This window comes from Rhipicephalus microplus, chromosome 2 (genome assembly GCF_043290135.1).
Source record: "Rhipicephalus microplus isolate Deutch F79 chromosome 2, USDA_Rmic, whole genome shotgun sequence".
Lineage (NCBI taxonomy): Eukaryota > Metazoa > Arthropoda > Arachnida > Ixodida > Ixodidae > Rhipicephalus > Rhipicephalus microplus.
The window spans coordinates 299,273,818-299,301,062 of NC_134701.1; the positions used below are offsets into that span (position 1 = coordinate 299,273,818).

A 27,245-nucleotide genomic window follows, 5' to 3' on the forward strand; every position below is an offset into this window, starting at 1 on the left:
GTCCGGAATTTCGGGCATCGGTTGTACACGACGAAATTCAAGACTGCTGTGATAAAGTCTGCCAAAGAAAATGGAAAATGTGCAACCCCCAAGCACTACAGTGTGAAGTTCTTCAACATGTGACAATCGACGCAATCGGTAGGCCAGAAAGCTGCACGCTTGCTAAGACAAGTTTCCTGCCATTGAAGAAAGCCTTTTCAATAATGCACGAATGCTTTGGTCATCCGGTATCGCTGTGTTGCAGGACCTAGTTTTTCCCAGGGTTGAGAAGAGCTGCAAGAAACTGGAGCATTCGAATGCGCCCGGTGAAACCCAGGACAGTCTTTGGGAAGGCGATGACAGTGACTGCGACGATAATTTCTTCAGTTCATAATCAGACCTCTCAATAAGTGATTCAGACTAGACCGCGCGTGACCCAACCTGACTGTTTAAAGTACATGCTAATTTTGTTAAAGAAACAAGTACGCTTCGTTCATGCTCTCATTCATCTTTTTTTTTAATATATATACTAAAGACTTTTGTACATTATTTAATATGCATTTGTGTAATCCCTGCATAAATTGTGCACCTCCTTTTCAGGGCCCTAAAATAGCAAAAAAAGTGCACAAATTGTGAGAGCAAATCCTATACTTGCGATTTTTAGAGCACCGTGTTTGGAATTGTTCAATCTTTAGGTTTTACTTTGTCCACTTATGGTTGTATACACACCTTTAAGACGAGATCTCCAGGCTGTGCACTGACTGTGATGACTGAGTAGTAAGGCCGGTTGACGAAAATGGGTGCATTGTCATTGGCGTCCTTCACGTGCACCCGTAGCATGGCGTGGGCCACCGCCAGAGCAGAGCGTGCCTCCAGTGCCAGCTCGTAGAGAGCCCGCTTTTCCCGGTCCAGCGGTGCCAGGCAGCGCACCAGGCCTGAGTGGAGGCCCACCGCAAAATGCTCACTCGGGGTGAGCAGCGAGAAGTGCACGGGCTCCCCGACAGCTGCTCCCAGCAGAGACAGCAAAAGCACGCGCTGCTTTGGCGGTTCATTCTCGCGCACAGCAGCCTCCCAGAGCGATTGTGCAAAGCGCAGGTGGCCCACGTTGGCCCGCCCGACAGACACCAGGACTAGGGTGGCAGTCTCAGACCGACCGTCGGTGACGGACACCAACAAGCGGTACAGGCCCTGCAGCCCACTGGGTTCCCGCACCACCACTTCACCGGTCTCCGGTCGCACCTGCGTGTCTCAGAGATTACGTAAGTTATTCCTCCAGAAAAAAGTCATCAATACTTAAGGCGATACCGAATAACACCACTTCAACGACACACTGTTCACTACACAAGCTAGGCTGCTGACATGGCCTTGGACCCCACCTTGTGAATCGTCTCACATGGTGAGCACTCCGACCGTGCTTAAAAGTTTCTTCACAACCACAGATGACAGTATGAAACTACAAGACAAAACACGGCTGGGATTTATTCGATGATTAAGCAGATGTTCCGATACCAGTAGTACTACAGTTAAACCTCAATATAACGAAATTGGAGGGCCACCACTATTTGCTCGTTATAACCAATATTTCATTATAGCCGTAGCGGGCATTTACCGCAAATATTATGCACTGTATTTACCCAAAAAAAATAGCGGGCGAAATAGCATCCCGTCGCACGGTGGTATGCAACCAAATAATCGCATTCCCAAATGAAAAGGAAAAAAGTCATGCACCTGTTTTAATGCACTTCAAAATACACAGCTTGCATTTCAGGCAGACTTAGCTGCAAAAAAGTCCGTAATTGGACGTTGATGCATCTTCCTGATGCGAACGATGGCTCTCTCAGCTGCGGCCGCAATGTTCAAGCCATCTTCGCCGCCCTCGTGAGCGCCGAAGTAGCGGCGCAGTACGTCCACCGCGTCTAATGCCTCCGACGCCGTCAGCACGTTTGTGTCCTGTTCCACGTTGGCTTTCTTGCCACGTTGCCTTTCTCGGTTCTTTGATTCGACGGCTCTTATCATAGCCGCCTTCTGATATAGCGTTGTGCGCTTTCGCTTCCCGCCTGGCGCATTCATGTTGCTGGAATCACGAGCGCAGCACGATAAAAGAAAAGGCAGAAGCAATCGAAAAAGAGAAGAAACACGCACGCAAACACAATGCGGCTCACGTCGGCGAGCGACAACACTTGCAGAGAAAGTGACTGTGAAGAGGAAGGGGCGCTCTTTTGGGCTGCCCTCTAGGAACCGATTCCTCAAGGGGAAGGGGGTATGTAAGATTAGGAAGCGCACCTCAGCGCCATGAGAAAGGGAGAGGGAGAATATAAAGAAGACACAAAAGAAAAGAAAAGGGCGAGACGTTCGCGGAGCGCTCCGCTGTCGGTGGTAGCCAAGCGGCGTACGTGCAGCGAACTCTCCTCCGGAAACAGCGCGTGCCGTTTGCTTTGCGCGCGTTGCTGGAGGGCGCGTGGCGGGAGTTTTGAACTGCTAAATACAGTTCTCGCGTTGCCCGCCGTCTCAAATTCGCGTTGTGCACTGTCGTGACATCGGCTCAAAATTTTACTTCCTAACAAAACTTGTTCGTTACATCCCATAACAGGCAAATTTTGCCTCGTTAAAACGAGGTTTTGAATACATTGGTTTGTATGGGGACTTTCAAGGGGTATTAGGATTTGCTCGTTATATCCATTATTTTGTTATAGCCCGTCTCGTTATAACGAGGTTTAACTGTATACCCATGCCTGCTCAGTTGCCCTGATATCCAAAAGGGCGTCATTACACCAGCACGCTGGTGCGAACTTACGTGTCCTTCTGGAAGATAAAATGCTGTGCAAAAAACGTCACAGCTTGGGTGCAAGGTCAAAGCAATTAATGTGACAGCAACATATCGAGATGTTATACGAAGTAAGGCTAAAAAATTTAGGAACCAAACGAAATGTAGTGAAGATGGTCGATTATGTTTGTATTCAGTATTTGAAGTAACCGCAATGTCTGAACAGGTTTTGTTGTAAACACTTGACTGCGTGACATCCGACAGGAGGCGAAGTCCAATTTCAGCATCGAGAAACACGACAAACCACTGATTTTCACAAGTACATTGACGTTGAAATCTCAAGTGACTATCATCGGCACATCCTGTAGGCACACTGCACGGAAGTTGTGCAGCAAGATGGCGTCAGTCTCCAACGTTCCTGGTGAGATGTACACTGTTTTGACGACAAAGTCGTGCAATGTTTTGAGGCATGCGTCACCACAACTCATCTGAGGCAGCGAGCTGAGTTGGTCTGTCTAAAGTGATAATGGTGGTGGGCGTTTCGATGGGAACTGAACTCACAGGCACGACAGGATCAGCAACTTCTTGGATAGTCCTGAACTTGATGCAAGAAGTATTTCCAGATACTGTGAGGGTGGCCGAGAGAGGGCATTACGTGACGGCACCATCATCATCATCCTCGGGACTTGGCCGAGAAAGGGCACTACATGATGGCATCATCATCATCATCATCATCCTCGGGACTTGGCCGAGAAAGGGCACTACATGATGGCATCATCATCATCATCATCATCATCGGGACGATGGAGTTGTGGGGGTTGCGTGTGTGGGAAAAGGGGAGTTCGGGTGGTGGTGGAAAGTGGCAAGACGAAGCGGTGTGCTGTGCGTGATTTAGGGTTAGCGCGTGACAATACTTTAAAAATGGAACCAGAGATATTTTAGTGTGAAATAACTGGTCACGGCATTTGAAGAAACAAGACTATATTTATAGTATTTACACATAGCAGTCAGAAACACTTCATGACGGACGCTTTCTTCTTTTTCTTCTTTTTTCAGAGTTCACGCGTTCTTTTCGACGGCTTCTTTCTCTTAATCTTCTCATCGAAAGGTGGATAGGTCGTCATAGCCTCATATTCCTCAGCAAACTCCGGATTGTTCTTGATTTTCTTTCCCAGACACTTCAGTCGCTTCATTGCTTACATTCGGTTACCATCTAGTTGTCCCCAGCTTTTTTTCCAAAGAGGCGCGACTTGATAGCAATCATTGAAGAAGGTAACGTCCTGTTCAAATCTTTCTTTTACCGTATTTTTTTCTTTGGTTGGAGTGTTGTCGGCTGGCATAATCCCGATGCTCTCCAAGTTCCTGAACCTTCGTAGAACCTCGTCGGTAGAGGCAGTCATACCTAGTCGAAAGACGCATACGTTGAGAGCTGATTTCAAAGGGGCGTCAAAAGAGAGTGGGCCTTGCAACATCCATCCAAAAGCAGAACCCATAACCACCAAGCTTTTCTGTCCATGGTACCGCTTCGTCCCTACCGACATGAATTGCCCAAGTTGATCAGCACCGATTAATAGGCCGATTCCTGGAACTGAAGCCATGGCCGGTATCACCAATTTATCAGCAAGGAGATGACCGCAGATATTTATGTCTCTGACAAAGTCATGATCGACTAGTACTTGCACAACATTCTTGCAGAGGAATGGTACTTCAATGGCCTTTAACAGGTACTCTTAGGTGTCATACTGACTGCTAAGTTTCAGTTCGATGACGCGATGTCTCAAAAGGGAACATGTCTGTCCAGATATATTTATCACGACATTAATCTATCCAAGTTATTTTAATCCAAGCGTCTTGGATAAATATTCACGAATAAATGTACGCTGGCTTCCGCTGTCCACAATGCCACAAATATAGGCCTTTTGCGTTTTTCTCATGACCCATGCCCTAAATGTTTACAAGAAGACATCGGATTCTTCGTACGAATGAAGGCTGGTATGCGGACTGTTTGCAGTTACGGAGCCTTCGTGTTCTTTCTTTTACGGTTCCCACTTGGGATCACACACTGAATAAACATGTCTACCTTCACATGTTCCACACTTGACTTTTCTGTAGCAGTCCTTGGCTAGATGCCTCCTTTAGGTGCATCCATAACATCGCTTCTCGGCAGCCAATTTCTTCAACTTTTCTTCATTGGTGATACTGCTGTCACAAACTGGAGTAGCGTGCTTTGTAGACTCAGAAAACAGACAGTCTTTATCCTTAGCTTTCGACGAACACTGCAAGACCGCAGCTGTTGGTAGAGTGGCGTTCAAGTTCCTTTCCTCTTCGGGTGTACGGGCACTTTTCTTTCCTTTGAAGTGATGAGCTTCCCATCTTTTTTTTGCGGCTTTCAACTTCTGCGCGAAGATATGTCAGGAGTTCTTGCAACTCCTTCTCGGCTGTGGCTGTCGATGATGAGTCATGCTGTTGTTGTCCCGAGCCTGCATTGTCTGTTGTAGATGGTGGTAAACTTAGGTTGGCTTCTTTCTGGCAATAGCCAACGACGATGTCTGTTGGCAATGCCTCCAACAAAATATCCATCATCATAGTTGCATAACTTGCAGGACTGATGTTTAATCCTTTCAGACCTCTGATGTGACACTGCACATAATCCAACGGCTTTCAAAGATTGTAGATGTCCTAAAGTGCTCCTGAAATGAAGGCCAGTGGTGGAGCTGTCCGTCAAATGTTTGCAGCTGGAGTGTGAAAAGCTTGATTTCCTTGCGCGGTGTGCAATCCTTGGGCATCTGGGATGGCCCTGCAGGTAGAGATTGGGGTATCGTAGGACAATAGCTTTGACGCAATTGTTACTCCCGAGCCTTCAGCTGTCCCAGCATTTCTAGCGCAGCGTCTTGATATGTCAACACAGCTTCAAACTCTGTAGCGAACTTATTCTCTGGAATAAGCTCTTCCAGCTCGGCGTTAACTTTATCCAAATCTGCGCTGTTGCCTTGTAGCCGTTTATTCAAAGATAAAATCTTTGCACTGTAAGCCCTTTCCATCACGGCCTTGGCTTCATTGATGAGATGCGTATTATTCTGTTGTCGTGCCGTTCGCTTTTCTTTCAGCCCTCTGACGCAATTAATCTTGCTTCAAAAATGCGTGACCATGCTCACCTCAATCGACTGGTTTGTTTGCTGTCACGGCGACAAGAAGCGGCATATGTTCCTTCAGGATTTCTTTTCTGGCTTTCTTCTAAGGCTGCAGCTATCCTCCCAATGTGCTGTCCGTTCAAAAGTTCCCGATGAGCACTGGTAGCATGTATCGTCCTGGTGAGTACTCCGGGTAGGTTTCAGCAACACTTTGTGAAATAACTGGTCACTGCTTTGAAGAAACAAGACTATATTTACATTATTTACACATACCAATTAGAAACAATTCATAGCGCATGCTTTCTTCTTTTTCCTCTTTTTAAGAGTTCACGCATTCTTTTTGACAGCTTCTTTCTCTTCATCTTCTCAATGAAAGGTAAATATTCAATATTAGAATGCCCCTTTCATCCAACTGTATGTGCTTCAGTGAACCCACCCCTCCATTGATCTATTCATCGGACAAATAAGTGTTTAGGGGGAGCATATATGGCTTGTCCAAAGCACATGCTTAGATCAAGAATGTTTCTTTCAAGTCCACTGACAGTAACCCCAACATTCAGAAACGCTACTTGACTTGAATTTGACTTCATTCAGCACAAATGCGTTTCGAACGCACTGTCTTCAAACGGTGCCAAGGCAGCACAAGCGTACAGATGCATTTAAAATGTGCATCATTGGAGGCGGTTTCAAGTCAAGTTCAAGTCAAGCAGCATTTAGGAATACCGGGGCAAGCCACTGACTGGTAACTAGTGTGTATATACATACCTCGCTGACAGTAAGATGAACAGTATCAGCGGTGAGACCTAGCTGGTTAATGCAGCGTACTGAAGAGCAAGGAGTACCTGGTTCGAGTCTCCAATGTGCACCTTGAAATTTTTTCTTGTTTTATTTTTCTTTGTGCCTTATATAACTATATACATACGTATATCTGGGACATGACACCAACGGAAAAAAATCCCAGCATATGCACGGAATGAATGTTGATGAGTTCCGTGAAGCATGTCGGGATCTGAGGCGCGCCCGCGACCATTTCGCGGGCATCCCGCCGCACGGCCGCACCCATTCGCTCTTCCTGCTCTGGTAACGGTGCGTGGCGACACATGGCGCCACGTGCAGGGGCGGCACGTGATACCTGCGCGCCAAGGGGGCTCTCTTTTCTCCGTGGTCGGCGCCGGGTAAGCACGTGTTTCTTTCGTCCGCGTCCCCTTTGGAAATCACCGGACTGTAGCCTGCCAGGGGTGGCCTTTGGCACCTCGGCAGGCGTGTTTACTTGAGTGCTAGCTTCGGTACCGTACGCTAAGCCCACAGCGGTGCCTAGTGCTTGAAGTGGTCGTACCACGCCGAGCCGCACTTGCCGTAGGCCTACGCGTACGAGGTTTGCCCTAACACTCGCGATTAGGCCCAGTGGCCATCGTGAGAGTGCGCAGCATAACCACGAGGGACCTTTTCCAGACCGGCATGTCAAAGCTCGCCATTGCCAGCTGTGAAGTGCTCGCGGTTTCCCCTTATCGTGAACGTCCGCGTGCGGGTGCCTTTGCTCTCCGCGTCCCGGGAGCGGATGTTGTACTGTTGTTCAGGATGCCGCCAAAGGCAATAAAGTGTTGTGTATTTTGTATTGGAACACTGTTCGTTTTGCCGCGCCCTGCTAAACGCCTTATTAGTTGAGCGCGCGCGGAGTGGTGCACTACACTCAAGTAGGTGACGGAGTCATGGCCCTGTGGCTCGCTAAGCGAGAACCCGTGGTTATCATCCGCCAGGGTGAGTAGCGGGGTCACCATAAGCGTCTGTCAATCTGTGCATGCATCTCTTCGGGCTCAGGGAGCTGGGCGTCGTTGCTGACTTATATTGCGGCTCAACGCCGGGGCGTCGTGACACCGCCCGGGGCGGTGGACGCCGATTGCTCGGTAAGCTGCTGTGTGCGGCGAGCGATAGGGCCATCTCACAGAGTGGATCCCTCCTCGCGACTGCCTCTTCTGCGCCTAGGCTGGGTGCTGGGTGGATGCCAGTTGTTGTTGAGCGCCTCATGAGGCCTAAGGCTCTGCGCAGCCGCCTGTCGCACGTGGCACAATTAGGTGGATCGTGGCGTTGAGGTGTTGCGTTCTGCTTCCCTCACTTTTTGTTTATTTTGCAATGCACGAGTTAGGAAAAGTTACTTTTGTTTTATTTTGATGGGCGTCTCGGCCGTCGCCGATGTATTAGCTAGCTGTACCCACCATTGTACCACGTGGGCGAAAAGCCCGAAGCTCCCTTCCCTAGGCCCTGCTCCATTGTTTCTTTCGAGTTTTTGTTTTGTTGTTGTTGATGTATTCAGCGGGAGGGATGTCATCCACGGCCGGTTGTCTTCTGCACATCGTCAGCGTCGCTGACCAGGAATGCGGTCGTGAGGTCGGGCGATGGACATGCCTGGGACCTGCGTAACTGCCTGCAGTCCGGAGCCCTCATGAATGCTAGTAGCAACTGGAAGACAAGTCGTCGCTAGCGACGGTTTGTCGCGCCGACGGCAACGTTGATGTTGCGGAGCCGGTACTGAGGTGACGTCGAGCGGGACAGTGCAGCAGTGTCGACCGGCAGCGGTCTCGTGGTGCAAGGACATTATGGACATGTGATGTCATTTTTTTTTGTTGAAGCTTTTGTAGCTTGTCTTTTTGTTTTGAGGATATGGTTTGATTTAAGGTTGGGGAAATGTGGGGGTGCTGACACCCCCTGACAAGTTGTTTGCGCTGCGTGGTGCAGGTGTCTCGCACAGAGCTGTATTTCGGGGGGTGACAACCGCCAGACGATAGATGGCGTTGTGTTCGCCTTGAGTACCACTGTTGGTAGAGTGGTAGCGCCAGCGGTGACCCCTGGCGAAGGCAGGCCTTGGTAGCGGGCGAGAGTTAAGGGAGTCTCTTCTGCGCGTGGCGGCTGCCGCGAACGGTTGTCTCTAGCGTGGGTACTTGGCGCGTGGCACCACGGGCCTGCGCGCCGGGGGGCCCACGTGGTAAGTCAAGCATTGGCGACGCCGTCTTGGGTATGTTATTGTGTGTTTGGTGTGTTACTGTGTTATGTTGTTCGTATGGTAGCGTGTTAATTACAATTGATGTAACGATTTGGCAGACGATATCATCGTTATAAATTAGCTAAATAAATGTGTGTATGTTATTTGGTTTGTACCGACCGTGTCTGCTGTGTCCGTTCACTCCAAGAGCGTAGCGTGACGCTCGCTCGCCTCGTCGAGACCCCACAACAGATACTGTATATATTTATACAAAAAATTGTACAATTTGTAAGTTGTAGCTATACGTTGCCTCCATTCCCCCTTCATTATAACGGCTTTATGGTCGGTAAAGTGGTAGATCGGTGATGAGGCATAGTAGGATGTATGCAAGGACGAAGTAGTGGGCAGTTTGCAAAGATGGAACTATAGGTGATCACGCACAAACAAGGAACGGACACTGTGAGACAATCTATGGCTCTTTAACGTGCACCTGGATACAAATACATGACCACCTTGCATTTCATGTTGGCTACTTCTCAACAGTATTTGCTTCACGCTCGGTGAAGTGATAGATCGGTGATGGGGCAAGGACGAAGCAATGGGCAGTTGGTAAAGGCGGTCACATACATACATACATACATACATACATACATACATACATACATACATACATACATACATACATATATACATACATACATACATACAAGGGATGGACAGACCCACACCTTTAGGAGCTTCACCCCTAAAAGTGGTGTTTATCTACAGTATTTACATGTTTAGAGTACCGTGATACGACATGAAACAAATTAAGCAAACCCAAGCGTCTCAGCATTCGCTCTTTATATCCTCCGTCTTCCCACGATTTCTTGCAAAGGAAAACAATTTAGTCCAGGACCCTCAATGGGATCGTCGTCTTCCACTCCGCCCCCGAAGAGGCTAAGTCAAACATTGCCTTCCTCCAAGCCTAGAAAAGGAGGAAACGCATGCACACCTTGTCGTACAGGGAGGGGATGTAGCGAGCGAAGAATAGAGGAAGAGAGACGTGACTAGATCAAGGCAGCCGACAAGGTCGTACCAATCTCACAACTTTATTCGTAGGCTGAAGCAGTGCAGAGGCAGCTGCCAGCGTCCGACACGCCAGGCGAGTGAACTCGTTTTGTGCTCGTGCAGCTCGAGCTATGCATGAGCGCATGAGCGGAGTGGTGGGTAAGAAAATAATGATGATGACTGTCGACAATGATAACGCTACTGATTAACCCCCCCCCCCCAGAAATGAACACTCAAATGAAAACAATGAAAGTGTACATACAAGTTAGTTAGGTTGGCGAAACAAAAAGATCCGTGAGCAGTCCAGGTTGTCAACAGAAAGAGACTATCGGCAACCAATGGGACTCTGGCGGGCGACACTAAGAAGAATGCAGCGGACGAAGATGAAAGCGCCGGGTCGCTGTTGTCATATAGTAGCGGGTTCCATGATGACTTAGCGGGATCATTCGAGAGCGCACCCGGCAGTTCGAGCAGACGCAGCTGAAAAGGGTACCCACAGGTGGAGCTGTGTGAGGGCGCCGAAGAGGCCGGCTAGGTGAAGGGGGCGAAGAGGTGCGATGCATCGAAGCGTAGGCATGTCGACCGAGCACTGAAGGGTAACAGCCGTAGCGGCGTCTACGACAGTGCACATGACACCGACATGGCTGTCGACAAGGTGCAGTGGGCCAGTCGTGCTCGTGCGAATGTCCCCGTCGATAGAACACCAACGTCAGCGTTTCATTCCAACTAACGTGCTGGCAGGAGTGGTCGAGTCTGTTGAGAAAAGGACGAGCTGCCGTGCCCATCGCGAAACCCACTTTGCGGGGATCTGACGCACGACCACGACCATTTGGCGGGCATTTCGCCCCACGGCCACACCCTTTTGCTTTTTCTGCTCTGATAACGGCGTGTGGCAATAGATGGCGTCACACGGTATGTGCGCGCCGAAGGAGCTGCTATCTTCTCCCTGGTCGGCACCAGGTAAGCACGTATTTCCTTCGTCCGCGTCCCCTTTGGGAACCGCCGGACTGTAGCCTGCCTAGGTGCCTTGGCATCCCCTGCAGGCATGCTTACCTGAGTGTTAGCTTCGGTACCGTACGCTAAGCCAACAGTGGTGCCTAGTGCTTGAAGTGGTCGCACCACACCAAGCCGCAACTTGCCGTAGGCCTACGCATACGAGGTTTGCCCTAACTCTCGCGACCAAGCCTAGTGGCCATTAATAGAGTGCGCAGCATAGCCACGAGGAACCTTTTCCCGACCGGCGTATCCAAGCTCGCGCCAGCTGCGACGGGCTCGCGGTTTCCCCTTATCGTGAACGTCCGCGTGCGGGAGCCTTTGCTCTCCGTGTCCCGAGAGCAGACGTTGCACTGTTGTGCGGGGTGCCACCAAAAGGAATGAAGTGTTTGTGTATTTCTGTTAACCGAACACTGTCAGTTTTGCCGCGCCACCCTATACGCTTTGTTAGTTGAGTGCGCGCGGAGCAGTGCCCAACACATGAGTAAGCGACAAAGACGTGGCCCTGTGGCTCGATTAGCCTGAACCTGCGATGATCATCCGCTACGGTGAGTAACTGGCGCCCAACGCGGTATCAGAGACTTATTAAGCCTTTGATAAGACTTAGCTGAGTCAGCCCCCCGTTGTGAATTAGGCTCGCCGTGTTTTTGCGTTATGTCTGCTACGCATGAGTTTTGTTTGCTGACGCTTATAGCAGATGCTGCACTGCTCGAGAACAGGGCCAATGCCCCCCTTGAGCATCACAATGCCGCACCCTCACTTGACACAAGCCCCAGATGGGATGACACAAGGTGCTACGTAACAGCTCCCACTGGAGAGATAGCGTGTTTTGGATTCGGGGCCATAGCCTAAACCGAACAGTGCACACGGGCAAGTTGGACTGCTCCTGCTCCCTTCGGAATGCATGGCACTTCCATGTCACAGCACTCCCAAATAGCTTTCTGTGGAGCTTCAGAGGCAGAGATCAAAAATGCGAGTCCAGACATTGTTAAACTTTGCTTGCTGTTTGCTGCGCAACCTAGCAACCAGGCTCACTTCGAGCACGCCCTTGTACCGCTATCCGCAAGCGGCCTAGAAATTTCACATGAAGTTGCCCCAAGAGTCAGCGGTGAACAACAGGCGCTCTCTAATGGCGCGCTGGCCGGTATTCAGTTCAAAACCGCACCACTTATCGAGCTCGGAGACAGTTCCCCATCGCTCGCCCGCGCCGCTAATGCACCGAAAGCTTTTTTTGAAGCGGGCGCACAGGCACTGCTGCGAAATTCCGCCCAAATGATTCGGGAACTCGCAGGGACAGTCCAAACCCTTTCCGCCATTCTGAAGCACCCTCATCCTATTATCATGTTGGCCATTCCAACCTACATCGGCTATGGTGACCTGCAAAGTGCAGGAGATTACCTGAACTTCCTCACACGTTACCAGAGAGCCATGGGTCTCGATGACCAGGAAGTGCCTGTTATATCCGCGTGCCCACTCTGCCACACCAAGGATCACATTATCGCTGCCTGCAACGCCGACCTATCTACTGATCTACTGAAGATAAGCGGGCAAGGCTACAGTACACCAATTGTTGCTTCCGCTGTGGAATTGAAACCACATCGCCAGAATGTGCAGGAAATTATTCAATCTTAGGTGTGGTACCTGCCAGCGACGCCACTTGACGATTCCCTACAAGTTTTCCACGCCAGCAGGACAACCACATCCAAAAGATGAGTCACCCGCGTCTCGCAATACTCCGTCAGGTATCATGCGAACCCCTAAGACCGCCCAAAACAGTTACAACGAATGTAATTCTGTATTATTGCAAACAGGCCGAATTCGGGAAGAGTTCAGAGACTCACGACTCCTTTTGCAATTACTGTTAAATAGTGGCAGTCAGCGCTCACACAATCATCTGCACCTTCATCACTAAAACTAACTCTTTACAAAACGCTAGTACGTCCGAAATTAGAATACGCATGCGCCATCTGGGATCCTTCCAAACATACTCTAATCCTCGCCCTCGAATCGATTCAAAACCGCGCAGCTCGTTTTGTATTTTCTAACTACTCCCGCCATTCTAGCGTAACTGCAATGAAGATGTCGCTAAACTTGCCTGATCTGTCGTTGCGTCGTAAATGTTCTCGGCTTTCACTTTTTCACAAAATATTTCACCACAACCCCATTTTAATAGAACAGCTTTTCACAAACCCCTCCTACATTTCATCCCGCTTGGATCATGGTTTAAAAGTTGGTGTGCCATCTAGTCGAACTAATCTTTATTATGACTCTTTCATTCCACGAACAAGCAGGGACTGGAACCACCTTCCCGCCGCCATCGCCTCCATCACAGATGTAAAAAACTTCAAGGTCATCACCCACCAAGAAGTGCTTTGAATGTATTGTTGCGCGTTTTAGTTATGAAACCCCACTCCTTTCTGTAATGCCCTCGGGCCCTGAAAGTAAATAAATGAAATGAAATGAAATGAAATCATGCAGACCTGTGTGGTATCTCGAAATGGCGAGCACCTCACCATGCTATTGGAGTGAACGGACAGAGCAGAAGACGCGGTCGGTACAAACCAAACAACATACTGTCACAATGAATGACAAGTACTGGGGGTTTATTAAACCAACGAATAGCTAGCGCTGGGACGGTGCGTCAGTCGTGGCTGGCTCTCGAGTCGAGAAGAAGCACGCGATCTTCTTTCTTTCCTCCAGATGGTAGAGCCGCTTTTGCAGTCGACCCACTACGTGTGGGTGGTACATAGCACCATGCCAATGTTACGACATAGGCACGTGAAAAAAAAAAAATGGAAATTCGGATAAAGTAAAAGTAGAAATTAACGAGCGTGCCAATATAGGAAAAATCAACGAACGAAGAAGTTCACAAAATAAATAAATAACACAAAGAACAGTGTACGGCAAAGAAAAAGTTACGAACGCGCAATAAATGGTTTCATGTGCAACACATGAACGACGTCCGACCTCGGTCGTGTCCTGCTCCGTGCCTGCGATGTTGAGTACGCAACCACTTTGTAGTTCACGTCACTGACGAGAGACGTAACACTTTATATGGGCCAAAGTACTGGCTCAGTAAGTTTTCACTAAGGCCATGGCGGCGAACGGGCATCCACACCCAAACTTGGTCTCCAGGGTTGTAAAACGCTTCTCTGTGGCGGGTGTTATAGCGCCAAGCGTCTGCCTGCTGTTGCTGGCCGATGTGTAGTCGCGGGAGCTGTTGAGTTTCCTCAGCACGCTTTGCAAATTCCTCGGCAACAGTTGCCAACTCGTCTTCGTCTTGACACGGTAGCATAGAGTCCAGCATGGTCTGCACTTCGCGGCCATAGAGGAGCCGAAATAACGTGAATCGCCTGGTCTCTTGCCCAGCGGTATTATACGCGAATGCCACGTAAGGTAAGATCCGGTCCCATGTTTTGTGCTGTACGTCGATGTACATAGAGATCATGTCTGCGATGGTATTATTCAGTCGCTCGGTAAGTACGTTGATTTGCGGCTGGTACGCAGTTGTCTTTCGGTGTCTGGTGTTGCTCAGTTTGAAAACTTTGTCCATAGGCTGTGCCGTGAATGCTGTCCCTCTGTCCGTTATTATACTGGAAGGAGCACCGTGTCGTAACACGATGTGGCGCATGAAAAATTGTGCTACCTCAGAAGCTGTGGCTCGTGGGATCGCCTGCGTCTCAGCGTAGCGTGTCAAATAGTCGGTCACGATGATCACCATTTGTTACTGTCCGCAGACAGAGGGAATGGCCCGAGAATGTCCATGCCGACTTCATCGAATGGCGTACAAGGTGCTTCAATGGGCTTCAGGCTTTTCGGCCACGTGGTACGATGGTCGGTACAGCTAGCTAATACATCGGCGGCGGCCGAGACGCCCATCAAAACAAAACAAAAATACCTTTTCCTAACTCGTGCATCCCAAGATAAAAAAAAGTGAGGGAAGCAGAACGCAACACCTCAATGCCACGATCCACCTAATTGTGCCACGTGCGACAGGCGGCTGCGCAGAGCGTTAGGCCTAATGAGGCGCTCGGTAACAACCGGCATTCACCCAGCACCCAGGCGCAGAAGAGGCAGCCGCTAGGAGACATCCACTCTGTGAGGTGGCCCTATCGCTCGCCGCATACAGCGGCTTACCGAGCGATCGGCATCCACCACCCCGGCGTCGAGCCGCAATAAAAGTCAGCAACGACGCCCGGCTCCCTCAACCCCAAGAGATAGAAGAAGCTATTTACAGGAAATTTGGCCAACCAAGAGGCTTCCTTACTCACTCGCTTCGGGCCTGGCCTGCAAAGCACGTGCTCTAGGCCTTGCTCACTCCAAGATGCAGACCGCATGGCTCTCGTCCTAATTCAACAATGGTTTTGAAAACTAACACAAACAAAAAAAGAACAACACTTGCGAGCAAAAAAATAATAAAAACCCAACCTGCCGACAAATTCAAACACTTCACAAATACCGATCTCTTCGCTTTCAACAAAGCACACCACCGACGCTAGCAAAAAAGTCCCCCTAGGCCTACTCTACCCCGGCTCTAACAAAAGCTTGTACCGAAGTGCAAAAACTGTCGTCCGATACTCCAAGAGCTCCACGTTTGGCAGCCAGTGTGGGGTCTCGAAATGGCGAGCGCCTCACCATGCTGTTGGAGTGAACGGACAGAGCAGAAGACGCGGTCGGTACAAACCAAACAAGATACATACATTTATTTACCTAATTTATAACGACAATATCGTCCGCCGAACCGATACATCAGTAATGAACACGCTAGGACATCGTTACACAATAACGCGACAAACACACAGCATGACACACCCAAGGCGGCGTTGCCAACGCTTGACTTACCACGTGCGCCTACCGCAGGCGGCCCGCGGTGCCGTTCACAGCAGACCCACCGCGGGAGACAACCGTTCGCGGAACGCCACGCGCAGAAGAGACTCGCTCAACTCTCGCCCACTACCAAGGCCTGCCCTCCGCCAGGGGTCACCGCCGGTGCTACTACTCTACCAACAGTGGTACTCAACGCGAACACAACGCCATCTATTGTCCGGCGGTTGTCACCCCCGAAATACCGCTTCTGTGGGAGACACGCGCCACGCGGCGCAAACAACTTTACAAGGGGTGTCAGCACCTCTCGATTTGTCGAAAATTCTTCAGTGCTCCGTCCCAGGATAAGAAGAGCTATTTCTCTACACATTAGGCCACTCAATGTCGTCAAGAGAAATCTGCACAGAGAGTGTGAACGTGTGACTGCGCAGGCAGTTCGACCACTTCGCAACAACATTGGAAGCATTAACAATTTTGGAAATATGCACCGTCACAACCCCACCACTTGACCCCGACATTATGCACCGGCTCGACGAACAGAGATACAGCACAGCTGACAGCTTTCAACAAAATATGTAGCAACCGGACGAGATAAGTGTGATCATAAAAACTGGCACCTATTGGAAGGTCACCACCAGCAAAATTGACCCCGTAACAGAAACGCTAACAGCGATAGGGACAATGTTTGGCTGGATGGTGCAGGGACACGTCGTCTGACAGCATCCAGCGCCCGTCTAGCACTCCGTTTGTATTGAGCCGCAATCCTTCTGCAACGCACACATACGAATCTACGATGTGGCGCTTTGGTGTCATCAGGAGGGACAAAGTGCCTTCACGAACCTCAAACAAGCACCGTGATCTATCTCTATGATAGCAAGGTATATCCTCAGAAAAGAAGTGCCATCAGACTAACTACGCCGGTGCTGGCGGCAGGAACTTAGCCGCCGAACAAGCATGTCGATGCTCATCACTGCCGTGTACGTCGAGGTCGTCAGCGCCAGCGTGTCCATGGTAACGCCGTACTTGAACAACTCGTCTCAGACAAGCCACCTTTGGGGCGACCACCACGACAGACATCGTGTCTCTGTATTTCTGCATGCCCAGCACATCGGCTTAACGCACGTCAAGAAGAGCGTCTGCCTCATCAGCATTGGTTCCGGAGACTGAAGGGGTGTCACAGCCACGAATTGACGACCGTAGTGCACAGGCACTCCCGGTAGCAAAGCAAAAGTATTTTAATACATACTGCACCCTTGATGGGTACAATTCTTTTGGTCCCCAAGGATGATGTTGAATAATAATCCGGGTCGAAGCAATTTATAGTGGTCCAGACTTCATCGTCTGTGCGAGTCATCTTGGCCCCCTGGGAGGATGTTGCAGAAAATTCTCTTGGAGTGGGCCACACTCTCGAAGAGGACGAAGTAGGGGACAGGCACGCTCTGAAAGAAGACAGCTTGGGCTCCATGACGAATGAACGGGTGTTCTCCGATTGAAGTCTGCGAACCGGTTATTTTATTACAGAGTCGATAGACGCGAGAACGCCGTGCCCAAATAACAGCGCTACATGCACTGTGGCTAGTCATATGCAGGGCACGTGGTTGGCCATTGTGTCGGGCAGACATAGTAGGCGCTTGCGCCGTCTTGAAGGCCATGGTTGCAACGTATGGCTGCATAGCAGGACGCCTGAAATAGGCCGATCTGTTTTACGTCGCACGCGATGGTTTTGTCTGGTCCTAGACATGCAGTAGCAATAAGCGTCGTCACTCCTGTCACCAACGAGCTTGTGTTGGGAACACGCGTGTGGTGGTTACCGTCCGGCGTCAAATGCTTCGGGGGACAGTTGTGGAGCCCAGAAGACGTGGCCTCTGCTGGAGTGTTGAATGGTGTGCCCCTGCTTGTCAGGGCAGCCTTGTGGTTGTCCGCGTGTGTGGTTGGTACAAAATGTGCGGTCTGTCTGGCAGTTGACGAACCTGCCACGTAGTCCTCGGTAATTGCAGCAGCATCCCAGAAGTACGGCTGTAGCATGTCACGGGCAGGAACTTCAGCTGCGAGAGATGTCGAAGTAGATGCTAGTGGCTGCTGGAAAGACAAAAAGAGCGGTAAGGTCGGTAGAAAGTCAGCTTCGGACACCGTTGACGGCAATGCCTCTGCAATCGGGGGCGAATAGCGCGTGTGACAATGTCCGTAGTTTTGGCAAGCTTCAGGGCGTGCGGCGAGGTCACCATCAGCCTGACGTGACAGAAATGTTGTGGACCTTGGTAGTCGGGAAAGATGTATAATTGGTCGGCATGCCTGCAGGACCGTCAGCCGAAGACGTCGAAGACACGCACCTCATGGCGTACTGGTTGATGGCAGCAGGAACATCCTGAATCTCATCGAGTGGGTGGTTGGGAATGAAAATCACGGCGCTAGTGGCCGGGCGGAAGGTTAGAGGTGATGTAGTTGAGAGAGTTCAGTCATGGTCAAGACAGGGCTACTGACCGGTTGGTACCGCGCACTGCGATGCAGAGGAAACACGGAAGTTGTGGGCCCTCAGAAGAAGGCGGTACGTGTGGAGATCTGAGGTGCGCCGACGACCATTTCGCGGGCATTCTGCCACACGGCCACACCCTCTTGCTTTTCTGCTCTGCTAACGGCGCGTGGCGATAGATGGCGCCATGTGCGGGCACGGCCCAGTGCTTGCAAAGAAGTCTGTCCCGCCCAGCTACTGCTGCTGATTGTCATTTGAGTGTTCTTGTTTACTTGGTGTTTTTTCATGTTTTCTTTTTTTTCTTCTCGCTGGAGGAGGGCATTGTGAATTGGTGCTTTAGCATGGGGAGAGGGATAAAGGACACTCAAAGGATAAAAGACACTTTCCCGCTTTCGGGAAAACTCAGCCGTGCTCACATCGCAGACCTGAAAGCCTTTGCGTCGAGGTCTGACGAGCCTGCGCCAGTGCCCAGTGGCTCTTCGCGCAAGCAACGGCGCACACCTGGCGCGGCGGACCGCATTCGGGCCACACACCCGTATAATTTGAGGAAGCGGTCACCTTAGTGATTTCGCGCCGGACGGCGGCCTCATTTCCGCAACCTAAAGCCCTCATTTACTGTCTAGTCTCAGTTAGCTAACTTCTTTACAGCCAGTGCTTGCAAAGAAGTCTGTCCCGCCCAGCTACTGCTGCTGATTGTCATTTGAGTGTTCTTGTTTACTTGGTGTTTTTTCATGTTTTCTTTTTTTTCTTCTCGCTGGAGGAGGGCATTGTGAATTGGTGCTTTAGCATGGGGAGAGGGATAAAGGACACATCGCGCCTTCCTTTGCGGTGCGCGTTTGGAGAGACTCGACCATCGAAGGTGTGTGTGCGTGTGTGCGTGCGTGTGGCGACAACTTAAGAAGTCACTGACCTCTACACCACCTTGGACTCTGGAGGTGTTCAGAGACCTGCGGTCATTAGGCAGCCCGGTTGTGTCCTGCTCCCGACCGTCGCTGATAAGCTCTGCTGGCATTTCTATCACGGCTCCTGCACGAGGCCAGCTGTCGCAGACGCTGTGCATGACTCGACTGACGCCACAGGACGCCTCGCAGCCAGTGGATTTGGCGACCATGATTCCAGCAGAAGAGCCGGCTGTTGCAGCGAGGTTTATCCGAACCTCTACCGAGGCGGCGTTCGTCGGACTCGCAGGGCTGTCGCCAACGTCGACGAGACGAAGGTGAGCCCGTTCCTCGCATGAGGGTCTCAACCAGAACCCTCGCCTTTCACTCTCGCATCCCCGCAGTCACCCAATTCAAACATTACGTGACGCTGCCCCTCCTAGCCGTGGACGCGCTCTTGCGTGAGCATCATGAACTCTTGTTACCCTTCTTCCGCGGAGCCATTGTATTTCTGAAGTGTATTCTTGCGTTGTTTTATTTTTTTCTTCAGCAGCAGTTGCAGAGCGAAGCTGAGGCTAGCTGTTGCCCATTGCATGACGCCTTTGTATGCATGGGCGATGACCGGCTGCCTTTGCAGACCGGTATATAGGGTGAATTAAGGAGAGGAGGATGTGGTGATCTGAGGCGCGCCGGCGACCATTTCGCGGGCATTCCACCACACGGCCACACCCTTTTGCTTTTCTGCTCTGCTAAGAGCGGTGCGCTACACGCGAGTAAACGGAGTCGCGGCCCTGTGGCTCGCTAAGCGTGAACCCACGGTGATCATCCGCTGCAGTTAGTAACGGAGTCACCATATATGTGAAGTCGTAGCAGGAGAGCACCGCAGTGCAGAGGGCGTCGTATGGCTGCGGGCTTGTGGTGGATTCGGCATCAAAATGGCGGAACTCGACCAGCAGCCTATGAGCAAGATGGCTGGTATAAGCGGCTGGCCCGCGACACAATTCACAAAGAGAACGGTGTCGAGCTGCATGAGCCATGCCTGGGGTAAGGTCGGGTGGAACGGCAGCACTGGCGGGCAGTGTGGCAGAAGCAAGACAGCCAGTGGCTCGTCGAAGAACATGTCCTTCGGGTCACCACTGTAGCGAAGGAGGAGTAGAAGGAGAGAGACGTGAGACGACATCTAAGGCAGCTGAAGGGGCCGTGCCAATCTCACTACTTTATTCGTAGGCTGAAGCGGAGAGGAGGCGGCTGCCAGTGTGCGACAGGGGCAATACACACAATACATAGCACAGCACAACTGGTACAGTGCGAAGACCTGGAACACAACGCATAGAGTCGACTTATCCAGTTGGCAAGATTCATGGTTGATCACCAATAGCTGCTAGCTCCTGGCACGCCCCGAAGACAAGAATGCAGTAAGGAATGTGAGAAATGTTCGCCCAGACCGAGCCCAGATGCTCAGTCCATTGTCTGATGTGACTTGACGGCCCAAGCAACGCAGAGGAAATGACAGCTTAGACTGTAACCGCTCCTTTGGGGAAGCCCATTGGTCAGGTGTGTCTAAAGGGTTCTTGGCGAGCGAGCCGACAGCCCAGCAGAATTCGCCGCACCACTACTATGTTGAAGCCGCTTCGGAATGTCGCTTTACACAGAATGACGATTGCCGGTGGCAAGGCCATGGCACAACATAATGTAAAGACATTTCCACACAGTGCCACACAGCGCCACCTTCAGCCACCGAGCTGAAGGTGGCGCTGTGCTCGTACAGGATCATGATAATCCTCACTGATTAGTGTGTTAGTGCCAGCAGTGCCAACAGACAGCGAGACTAGGTGGGCACACAAAAGTGATTAGAGAGTGCTGGCATTATGTGGTTGGCGTTGTGGGGTGCTAACATCCCCTGTAATGTTGTTTGCACCTCGTGGCCCATGTGTTTTGCACATTGGCCGCATTTCAGGTTCACAACTACTGAGCGGTACGTGGCATGGTGCGCGTGAGCGTTTATCACCGCCATCATCATCATGGTTAGAACGGCGGCAAGCCTTGGTGGCGACACGGGAGAAATGAGCGGGTCTCTTTGGTAAGTGGCGTTTGGCGTGAACCATTATCTGTGGCGGTGGGACTCTGGTGCGCGGCACCACGGGTTGCATGCCAGGGGCCCTAGTGGTAAGTCAAGCGTTAGCAAAGCTGCCATGAGTGTGTTCTCGTGTTTGTTATGTTTTTTTTTGGAATTTTGTGTTAGGCTGTTTTAGCGTGTTGATCACAATTGCTGTATGAAAATTCGGCTGGCGATATCGTCATTCTAAGGGTAGTTAAATAAATCTGTGTCGTTTGGTTCAATGCGACCACGTCCACTGTGTCTGCTCATTCCAAGAGCGAGGCACTCTCTCCACTTCGAGATCCACAGCGTGAATAGACTTCTCCTGCGAAGTCAGTCATCGATGACACCGCACGTTGTCTCCCATAGCTCTCTCATGGTGAGTTGACTGTAGGCGACGCTGCATTCATAGTATCTTGTTGTCATGTTGTTTAAGGATTGTACTAGAATATTGTGTAAGGTTGTTTATTGCATCACTTGAAACGTATTTGATTCGGCTGAAAATATTGACGTTATAAAAGCAAGTGCATATATGTACCCATTCAACAGAATGCGTGAGCAGGCTAGTTAGTGAAAATCTATCATGCTGATTTAGCGCAAAATGACATCACGAGAAAATACAGAATACCGTATTCACTCGAATGTAACGCGAGTTTTTTTCAAAATCTCTCTGAAGTGATTTGGGGGTCCGCGTTATAATAGAAGCACCTCAAATCGTGCCTTGGCGGTGCCGCCCCACTGGTTCCTTAAAATGGCTACGACAAACCTAGCGATCTTTCAACCTTGTGCTGGCAACATATGCACGCTGGCAACATCGAATCCAATCCAATCTTATTGTTCGCGACGTGTTTTGCGGGCACTTCATTTCCTTTGTGCTTCCGCGACTTCGGCTCGAGCAAATGGCAACGCGACGAGTTCAGTACGATGACCGCTTTAAAAAGAGAAGTGCAATACTGATAGCTGATGAAATCGGGAACTCAGCCGCGGCTCGACGGCTAGATGTGGCGGAATTTACTATCCGTGGGTGGAGGTTCCAGCGTGAAGCGCTCTTCAAGAGTGAGCCCGGCCGAAAAGGCTATATCGGTATATCGAACTATATGAATGGCACGGAGGATGACCTCATCAGGGAGGAAGAAAGTGACAAAGAGGGCTTGACCACCGGCGATGAAAGCGACGAATGAACAAAACTCACTTTATATTTAGAAACTGGGATGTCTTTGCCACTACCATGTGCAACAAATAAAGGTACTTTTTTCCCCGCTTTACTCGCGTTACATTCGTGTTCTCTTTTTTTTTTCGTCACTGAAAAGTCACCCCTCGCGTTACAATCGTGGTCGCGTAACATTCGAGAAAATTTGGTACACCGCTTCTCTCAACTGACAAAAATTGGTGTCTACTGCGTTCATGTGTTTCAGTGAGCGGCAGACTTTGAAACTCCATACTGGCTGCCCAACGTGGGGCTTTTCGAGCCTTGGACAACAGGTTTAGTGGTTTTATTATTTTTGGGGGAGGGGAGAGGGTGAAGTACCGTAGGTCTAGGGAGGACTCATCACTAGCGTCGGTTGCATGATTTCTTGAGAGCGAGAATACTGATTGCTGTGGAGTGTTTGAACTTGTTGGCACGTTGAGTTTTTTTGTTTTTGTTTTGCAAGTGCATTTCCTTTAAGGGGGGACATGGTTTTTAGAGATAACATAGGTTATTTCTTGGCCAAAGTAGATGAAACAGCACTGCTTTGTTCAGTTTCTTTAGCTTTATTTAACTATCCAGTTATATTTTACAAAGGTCAATTATTTCCAGAGGTAATTAGTACTCTCATTCTATTGTTTGCCGAAACAATAAAGTATTATCTATGCAACATAACATCATTTTAAACACATATATGGATACAAGAAAGCTGAAGGAGAGCAACGCTGCAAGCTGATTGGAAATTGAACAACTACTTCTCAATTTACAGCACTAATGAGTTCATGGTCTACACCTAGCCAAAAACAAAAAAATTTTAAATTAATATAAAAAAGATTTTGAACTGCAGATTGAAAATCTGCTTGCAGCGTTGCTTTCTATGCACATTTAGCTACATTGTGCAAAAAGAATTGTAGCTCTAGCTGTCCTGGGTCGGCTTTTAGAGAAGAAGCAAACAAGAGAAGTGGCCAAAATCCATGTTCTGAGAAAATGAGCAAAACAGGTTAAAACTTTATTTAGCGCTACAGAATGTAAAACATCACAGGCACACATAATTTTAGCGAGTTAATATGCACCAGGCATATAATCCACGATCCATCGTATGACACGGCGATGTTTCCCGGGTTGTCCACATTGAGTTCCGCGTAGATGTCGTGAACCGAACTCGCGCACTCACTCATAAGTTTCGAGGCAGCAAGAGTAGCGGCAGGTGTTAGCTTCTTCTTCACGTACGCCTGCCACGTTTTCGTGTGGAGGCCGCGACGCGATATGTTCATCATTGCAAATATGTCGTTAAAAGCAGTCTGCCTGTTGCCAGTTGCCTGCATTGCGCGGGTGGCGAGCACGTTCACTGTGAATGAATTTATTTTCTGCTATCCGTTGACGCGCGGCGAACTCCACTTTGACGACCCGTCACCGCAGTTCACACACACTAGCTCAAGCTTGACGGCAAGGCCGTATTCCCGCTCGCCTCTCCTGATCTCGGTGTCTCCGTTGCAAATCTTGCACTTTAAATGCAATATTATCAAAGCATTTACCGCCTCCAAGTCCAGGATGGTGAAAGTCGTTTCATCGGGTGGGGGACCCACAGCGTCGGCACGTTTAGCGATAAGGCTGCGCTTCCGCTCCGTCGCCGCAACAGATGAAATCTCTCGCAGCTTCTCTTCTGCCTTCTTCTTTTTATCCTCTATCTGTTGTGGCTGCAGAATTTGCGTGTCGTGACGCACACGGCCGCTTTCCGCGACGTTGTCAGCAACTGACGGGCTCGTAGGACTAGCGTCCGTTAGGCCTGCCGCGCTGGCGTCGACGACCGCTCCGCTGGCCGCTGCGAGTTCGTCATCCTCGTTGTCCTGGGTCGTTGCGGGGCGCTTCCTGAAATTCTCGGCTAGCGATCGCCTCACCCGCTTTCCAAATTTGTGTTTGGTGCGGAACTTCTTGATGGCACGACCCATAGCTGTAGGCAGTTGACAACACCAAGACAAAATGGCGCACGCTCACGCGCGTCTCTGCGGTGAAGCAGACGCCAGAAACGCCGCTTGGCCAATCGGATGCCTAGATTTTGTCACGTGCCCCAAGCAGCCAATAGAATCGCGCGCTTGTACCTCTCGATGACGCGCTTTTGCTGGAAAACCAATGAGCAAAGCGAGCCAGTGGTGGCGGGAAATGGAAGATGAAGAACGGCTCTTCCAAACGAGATCGAGATGGCCACGATAGCCCTTGTGTATCGGCAACGGTTCGGCACAGAAAAAGCGCGATTTTAGCGTCAATTTGCGCTCATACACACCTCATATTGGTGTTACAAATTGATTTTACGGCGAAAATAATGACAATATAAGCTAGAAACTTAGCAGATTTGTGCAAAAATAGAGATAGATTCCGAAAATGTCAGCTTGAAAAAGTCAATTTTTTTGCGATTTTCGGCCTTCTAAGACCCGTGTCCCCCCTTAAGAACGTCGTTGAGTTGTTGGTAGGAGAGCCATGTGGTCTCTTTCCTAAGGAGAGCAAGTTTTAGAGCGTGTTAATCGTCGGTCAATTCCACAGCAGAGAGTATGTAAGCTTCATAGGTAGTCCGAGTTTTATGTAAATACAGGGGAACCCCGATTATACTATTTTCAAGGGACCCTGCAAATTCTTCGTATAAGCCAGGCGTCGTATAATCGAAAAAACTAAGAATATAGGCAGTGACACTCAGCCATACCCCCCAAAAAAAATGGGTACAGACTGCCTAAATAAGCCCACAGCACGACCTTGTGCCACTGAAAAAAAGGTAGACTAAATTATTCTGGCCAATGGCACTTAATGGCTGCATTACATAGTTGGAGGAGGTGCGAGCAAATCATTCTCAACCTTAAAAAAAATCTAACCTGTTGCGCACCTTTCTACTAATAAATAAAGCCCAAAAATTTATTTCGCATGAAAACGAAACCGAAACCACGTTGCCAACAGCCTCCCGTCAGAAGAGTCGGACACAGTGTCATCGCTATCACATAATGACAACTGAACACGAGCTTCCATAAAATGCCTTCGTGCGCGACTGAGCTGTAGACATAAATTGTTGCCTAGTGAAGTGCAACTAGTGGTGTCCCACTTTTAGTATGAACATTCATGTCAAGTAAAAGTAATTCTGCACGGTGAAAACAGCTGCGTTGCTCTCTACGCCAAGCCTGTAACTGCTAGTGCGACAAAGGTAGGAAACGAGCTGTCTATCAAACAGGAAGTTTCCACAGACAGAAAACATAAAAATATCAGTGTTTCGGCCAGCTGAAGCCACTCTGTGTGGATAAAGCTTGACTAGGTAACGATCCCAGATAATTACACATGCCATCGAGGCGTACGTAGAAGTGCATGAACTTTCAGAAGAATAAACTTTCCATACTAAAAATATCCCGTCTCTCTCTTTGCCTTTCCAATCATCAACCTAGGGGAATGCAAGTTCATATTTTGCACTTGTGAATATTTGCTGGACGTCTGATTCGAGTAAAGATGGCTTTTTTTCTGTAGAACGAAATCTGAAAGCTGTCGCAAAATGCGGAATTGGCGTAAAACTGCGTCGTATAACCAAGGTTTTTAATGCATTATTTCCGTAAGGGTTTTGCCACAAGCAAATCGATTTGTCGTAAAATGCGGGACATCACGAAACCAGGGAACGTCTAAACGAAGTTCCAATGTAGCTTCGTCTATCACTCTGGCTCAGGGACTCAGGTGCCACTGCTGTCTTGTCTTGCGGCCCGATATCGAGGCATTGTGAAACTGTCTGAGACGGTGGATGCTGATCCCTCGGTAAGCTGCTCCTACGTGCGACAAGCACGTGGGGCCCCCTTACAAAGCTGATGTCTCCTCGCAGCCACGTCTTATGCACCTTTGCTGGGTGGATGCCAGTTGTTGTCAAGCAATGCATTAGGGCTAAGTCTCTGCAGAGCTATCTCTTGCATGGGAGACAAATCCGTTGAATCGTGGCGTTGAGTGGTTGAACTTAGCATATTGTTACACAAGGCAAGGTAAATTAATGGGGTTTTTTAATGGGCCCTGAGTCCGCGATCACCGTCTAATGATGATGATCTCCACTGCCATGGCTCGTACCCACTCAGAAGGATCGCAGTGGAGGCAACGTTGTCTTCATTCTCTACCCGCACTTCCCTTGTTTTTCCTGGTAGTGATACTTCTTATCATTCCTTCGGTCTCAGACGAAGCCCTCTGGGCGAGTCATTCTTGCATCCTCCGTGTAAACGGCTTCACGCGGGCAACATGTGTCACCTCTGTCTTGCTTGAACGTCGGCCACTAGTGGTGACACGTGCAATTTCATAGTTGACCTCGCTGAGACGATGAAGTATCACGAAAGGACCGGCGTAGTGTGCCAGTAGCTTTTGGCTCAAGCCACGTCTGCGTATTGGGGTCCACATCCACACTAGATCACCGGGGGCATAGGTTACATGCCTGTGTTGACTGTCGTAGCGAGTTTTGGAGGACTCTTGCGCTGCCAGTGTACGTAGGCAGGCAAGTCGACGTGTCTCTTCCGCACGACACAAAGTTTCCGCAATTTTTAAATCGTCTTGGACGACAAAAGGAAAGATAGTGTCCAGCGTATGTCGAGGTGAGCGAGCGTAGAGCAGATAGAAAGGGCTGTAGCCTGTCGTTTCGTGTTTCGACGTGTTGAAGGCGTACGTGACGAATGGTAAAACTTCATCCCAGTTTTTGTGGTCGGAGGCGACGTACATTGACAACATGTTGATCAACGTTCGGTTTGTGCGCTCGGTGAGGCCGTTAGTTTGTGGATGATACGCAGTTGAGTGTCGGAACTTGGAAGCACACAAATGAAGTAATGATTCGACAATATCAGCGGTAAATTGTTGTCCACGGTCACTTATTATCACGCGAGGAGGTTCGTGTCGGAGGATGA

General features: G+C 49.8%; 1 protein-coding gene across 7 annotated transcripts in view; it reads right to left on the minus strand.

Moving 5' to 3' along the window:
- LOC119178697 (fat-like cadherin-related tumor suppressor homolog) overlaps positions 1–27,245 on the minus strand; it is an 812,220-nt gene that overhangs the window by 589,485 nt on the left and 195,490 nt on the right. For all 7 annotated transcript variants that reach the window (XR_012888480.1, XM_075882464.1, XM_075882456.1 and 4 more), the window contains exon 13: positions 709–1,218. Coding sequence is in view for 6 of the 7 variants with exons in the window: in XM_075882464.1 (XP_075738579.1) it covers positions 709–1,218 (510 nt within the window). In the remaining variant the exon portion in view is untranslated. The remainder of the gene's footprint in view (positions 1–708; positions 1,219–27,245) is intronic.